Below are 5,157 nucleotides of genomic sequence, written 5' to 3'. Positions count from 1 at the left end.
TTTAGTCGCTCCCCTCTCCAGGATCCGGTCCCCTCCGAAAAGGGAGGGGCCCTCGTATTTGCTTTGTAAGGCCAACGCTGCTGGTTTATTGCCGGTAGCCTACGCGTCCCGGGAAGACCTTTTCTTCCCGCACACGTTTTGACCTTATTAATCTCAGGAGCCTATCTCCTGAATGGTCTACAACGGCCTCAAATCGACCCTGTGTCGACACTAGCACATGTATGGCTTGACGGCCACAAACAACACCTGTTGTTGTTTGCGCACGTTGGGCTATACCATTGAACGTTGGCACTCACCAAATAGCATAGACGGAAATAATCAATTTGTCTCTCGCCATGCCCGAAACAGCCTTACATATCTTTAAATTCCTTAATATTATAATTCTCGCGATCGCAACAAACATCAACAATCTGAAACTTATCAATTACAATACATATACATTACACATCGGAAAACAAAGAAGGATGTAACAGAAACGATACAGTCGCAGGTCGCATACCACCAACTAACCTGTGGTTAACACTCTCCCGCCCGTACAAAATTACTTTCATTTTGTACCATTATTTGCAGCGAGCAATTTGATTAATTTTCGCGCCGGCCGCGTAAACTCCCCCGTTGACGTGCGTACCTTAGCTATTCTAACTTCTCCATCCACGCTTGGATATACGTCTATGACGGTCCCTCGTTTCCATACGTTGCGAGGCGTTTGGTAATCTATGATTATCACCAAGTCACCTACTGCTAACGGTCTTGCAGTACGATTCCACTTGGTTCGCGGAATTAGTGTAGGCAAGTATTCTTTTAACCAACGCTTCCAAAACGCGTCGGCGAACGATTGCGCTATCCTCCATTGGTTTCTAGGACAAATTGCTCTAAATTCATACGCGCCCAATCTTATTTCCCCCGACGATGTACCTATGAGAAAATGATTAGGAGTCAGGGCTTCGTTGTCTCTGGGATCTACAGACACGTGCGTCAGCGGTCGTGAATTTACGGAGTGCTCTATCTCGGCTAGGAGCGTGACTAAAACTTCCTCGCTCGTCGCTTGATCGCGCAACACGGTATCGAGCGCGGTTTTGACCGATCTAATCATTCGCTCCCAAGCCCCACCCATATGTGGTGCATCCGGCGGATTAAACAGCCACTTTATTCGTTTTGACGCAGCGTATTCCTTTTGCTTCTCCGTGTCTATGCCGGCTATCGCGTCTTTCAGTTCCTTGCTCGCTCTTACGAAATTCGTTCCGTTGTCGCTGTAAACCGCCAATGGAGATCCTCTCCGGGCTGCCAACCTTTGTGAGGCCATAATAGCCGAGCTTGCGCTCAAGCTATGAGCCAAATCCAAATGTATGGCTCTTGTCGTCAAACAGGTGAAAAGGACTCCCCAGCGTTTTTCCCGCCGACGTCCAATCTTGACGCATAGCGGCCCGAAATAATCGACGCCGCAATGACTGAATGGCCGCTCTCGATACGCTAATCTACCGGCAGGTAACGTAGCCATCTTCGGATCCTGTGGTTTTCCTCTTCGTATTTTACAAACTAAACATTTGCTTATTAGCGACCGGAGCGTATTTCTGAGCCCGACGATGCAAAATTCTTGGCGGAGTTCATTTACGACTGCGTCGTGGCTAGCGTGATAAAATCGGCGATGATATTCCGCAACGAGTGACCGCGTCGCAGGGTGCTTTCCATCAAGAATAATGGGGTTATTGTTGAACTCGAAGCCCTTTACTTTCGTCACGCGTCCACTCGCTCGCAAAATACCGTTCTCGTCGACAAGGGGCTGCAGTTTTACAATTCTACTGCTTTTATGCACTTCCTTCCCGCTTCGTAGCGCTTCTAACTCCTCGCCAACGGTCGACGAATCCTCTAACACGCCTGGCCACTGCAAGTAATCCCGGCCAACCCAAAAATTTTCCCGTCGGCGGATAGAACTTTATCGTCGCTTCCGTCACGAAGACATTTTTTCGCATCTCCATCTCATCGATCTTTTTGTTTTCGGCTTCAGGCAACACCTCTTGTCTAAAACGAATCAATACTCCCGGCAGAGATTGTAATAAATCAGGCCCTGATTCGAGCTGATCATTTAGGCTTATACCCGCCGATTTTGCAGCAGCATCAAACACGAGCCTAACTCGGCCAGGCTTATTTGTATTTCGCACCCCAAAATGCGGCAGATACCAGACACGCTCGTTTGTCGAGTCTCGATCGACCCTTTCCGCGTATCCGTTTTTTATTAAACGATCCATTTCTTGATAATATAGGGACGCGTACTCCGGATCCCGATCCAGCTTTCGTTCCAAGGAGAAAAGTCTTTGCCGTGCGGTTGCGAGACTATCCACTTGCGGCGCCGGCTCTTTTCTCCATAGCAAGCCCACTTCCCACGGGTTATCTACTTTTCGAGCGGTGTTTCTGAAGGTTTGGACGGCGTATGTATGCTCATTTTTTGTCTTATTTGTATTGCTCACCCCAAAATTGTCCAATTGAAAATACTGCTTCACGAGTTCATCGAGCCGCTCTTCTTCCTTCTTGACTTGCATCTCGCACGAAGAGATCGATTTCATCTCATTCACGCCCGAGAATGCACTCTCCATTAGTCCCGCCGGCATGGAACCATGTACCGCCCATCCCAACAACGATCGGGAAATCCCTAACATATATCTTTTCAATTCGCGAAATTCGCGGGTCGCTATCATTTGCCACTGATCTTGCCCTAAGAGTAGCCTCGGTCGCGCGTTGCTGTACGCCTGTACGTTCACGTTCTCCGTGAATTTCACACGCTCCACTATCTCTACCGAAAGTGTTTGCAAGGGAAGGTTCAAATCTGGCACCGAAATTGCATGTTTGATGGCGTACGCGTCAAATGCTCCTTGTATTTCCAATTCGACCTTTTCGCTCGCGACAGTCACGGCTTCCCTATCGTTTATGCCCTTCAGGGCAAAATTCAATCGCGGTCCGCGCGCGCCTATTTCTCGCGCTAACTTCCGCTCAATCAAGGTTATAGTTGAACCTTCGTCAAGCAAGGCGTAGGTAATTACAGGTTTTTTAGGGCCTGAAACGCGGACGGGAATTATTTTTAGGAGAGTATACCCTTTCCCTTGTCATGCGCCCGGATTAATAATACAGGTCGTCGCTTCTTGTGATCGGTTCGACGCTGGTCCCTGCTTTCGTGTCGCTTGGAAATTGCCGGCCGAAGCCTTTGTTTTATGAAGCAAACTATGGTGAGGTTTATCGCAATGATCGCAATTCGCACCTTTACACTGCTTACTGCCGTGACCGCGGTCCAAACATTTGAAACATAGTTTGTTTTTTCTAACCAACGCCCAGCGTTTTTGTATGGTCTCGCGGGCAAGGTCCCGACACTGCCGAGATTTATGATTTGATCGACTGCAGAAGGCACATCTGTCGGTACGACCCGTCTGATCGCTAGGGCCAGTGTACCCTTTCTCCAGTCGACGCAGACCATGCGTCGTCGTATACGTGGCCGCAGTTCTTAAGCGCGATGGTTTTTTTTTAATTTGCGAATCGCGTACGTAGGACGTAGATGGTATATCCGTATCGAAAATGCTTGTCGCGGCCGCTAACTCAGCTTCTCTGTAAACGAAATCCGCGAGTTTCTCCAGCGTGGTCTTCTCCGCGGCAGCTTCTGCGGCATACCTATTAAACGCATATCTCAACGCAGACGGCAACTTGTTCGCAACAATTTTTATCAATTCCGGGCTATACAAATAACCAATGAGTTAATAGATTTTAACGCAACAACAGAATTACGCAATTTCGCCGCAAATTGGGCTATATTTTGATTTCCAAACTCTAAATTGGGCAATCCGCTTATATCGCTCGCGATCTTTTCTGCTATCGTGTTTTTGTTACCAAATTGCAATTCAAGCGTTTCTATAATGACATTCGCATCGCTAGCCGTGGCCAACAGCGCAGTTACGCTTGCGCGCGCCTCACCCTCGAGCGCATCAAACAGTCGCGCGACGTTTTCCCGTCTACAATATCCTCCAAGTTCCGCAGACGATAGGTACGCCTCTTTAAAATTTAGCCACTCAATTGGATTGCCCGAAAATTTCGGCAATTTTTTTGCCGTGGTCAATCGATGCAACAACCGCGAATCTCCTTCGGCCATTGATGCTTCCCTAACCGTACGCAACGTATTCACGATTGCCTCCGTCAAACGTTCGGTCGGATTAGCCTCCCATCTAGTGCTTGCCAAGATGGAGGGGCTATTACAAAAATTACGCTCGCGCGTCGGTAAGGGAACCTCTAAGTCGTCTTCTAGGGTGACGTCTTCCCGTCGGGTCTGGGCCGCTGCTCCCGGTCGAGATGCACCGTAGTTCCCGCCTTCCTGACTGTTCCTGCGAGACGATGGACTGCTCTCCTCAGCTCTCGCACGTCGCAGCGATGCGACGCCGTACTCCTGCTCTGCTGGCTGGACATCGGATGAGGCTGGAAGGACGGGTTGCGAGTTCTCCGTCGCTGCCGCTCCCCGACTCGCACCGCAGGATCTTTTTGCATTCGGAGTGCTGTCCTCGGACCGCGCAGCCGGAGTATTCTTCCTTTTCCTCGGCGGCATGGCCTCGAAGTGAACTGCTCTCACTAGTGTAACACTTAATACCCGCGGGCACTTCCACTAATCACAACTACTAGAAACAGCCACGAGCAACAATTACTAGCAACATAAACACTGTTCCCCACGAAACTCTTGATCACGAACTATTTACCGGTCTATAAGTCCCGGGTTTCGGCACCAATTTGTAAAGTGATCAAAACAAGAGGGGGGTCGAAAGAAAACTCCTGAGAAACGCAGGAACTCTTTATTTAGTAATTGTTCTATACGGGACTGCTCGGGAAAAGGCCCTCAGACCAGACTGCTCGAAATCGTGCATTTTGCGAAATTTAGTCGCTCCCCTCTCCAGGATCCGGTCCCCTCCGAAAAGGGAGGGGCCCTCGTATTTGCTTTGTAAGGCCAACGCTGCTGGTTTATTGCCGGTAGCCTACGCGTCCCGGGAAGACCTTTTCTTCCCGCACACGTTTTGACCTTATTAATCTCAGGAGCCTATCTCCTGAATGGTCTACAACGGCCTCAAGTCGACCCTGTGTCGACACTAGCACGTGTATGGCTTGACGGCCACAAACAACACCTGTTGTTGTTTG

At 49.3% G+C, this 5,157-nt stretch overlaps 1 protein-coding gene across 1 annotated transcript; it reads right to left on the bottom strand.

Annotated features, from left to right (window-relative positions):
• Positions 1 to 210: 210 nt before the first annotated feature.
• Positions 211 to 4,576, bottom strand: LOC143363824 (uncharacterized). The gene is made up of 5 exons (XM_076804354.1): positions 3,810 to 4,576; positions 3,122 to 3,717; positions 1,953 to 3,049; positions 629 to 1,882; positions 211 to 270 (listed from the first exon to the last, which is right to left on the bottom strand). Exons 1-5 carry the CDS (start codon positions 4,574 to 4,576, stop codon positions 211 to 213), a joined length of 3,774 nt encoding a protein of 1,257 aa, XP_076660469.1.
• Positions 4,577 to 5,157: the final 581 nt, after the last annotated feature.

The sequence above is a fragment of the Halictus rubicundus genome, unplaced genomic scaffold, assembly GCF_050948215.1.
Source record: "Halictus rubicundus isolate RS-2024b unplaced genomic scaffold, iyHalRubi1_principal scaffold0141, whole genome shotgun sequence".
Lineage (NCBI taxonomy): Eukaryota > Metazoa > Arthropoda > Insecta > Hymenoptera > Halictidae > Halictus > Halictus rubicundus.
The sequence above is the reverse complement of the archived record's forward strand: the minus strand, read 5'-3'. Positions and strand labels throughout refer to the sequence as shown.

Excerpts from the sequence above, each read along its gene's own strand:
- LOC143363824 (XM_076804354.1), bottom strand. The coding sequence starts at position 4,576 with ATGCCGCCGAGGAAAAGGAAGAATACTCCGGCTGCGCGGTCCGAGGAC. Across the intron at positions 3,718-3,809 it reads AGCGGATTGCCCAATTTAGA|CCCGGAATTGATAAAAATTG; the intron begins GTTTGGAAATCA and ends TTATTTGTATAG. Across the intron at positions 3,050-3,121 it reads ATCACAAGAAGCGACGACCT|GCCCTAAAAAACCTGTAATT; the intron begins GTATTATTAATC and ends TCCGCGTTTCAG.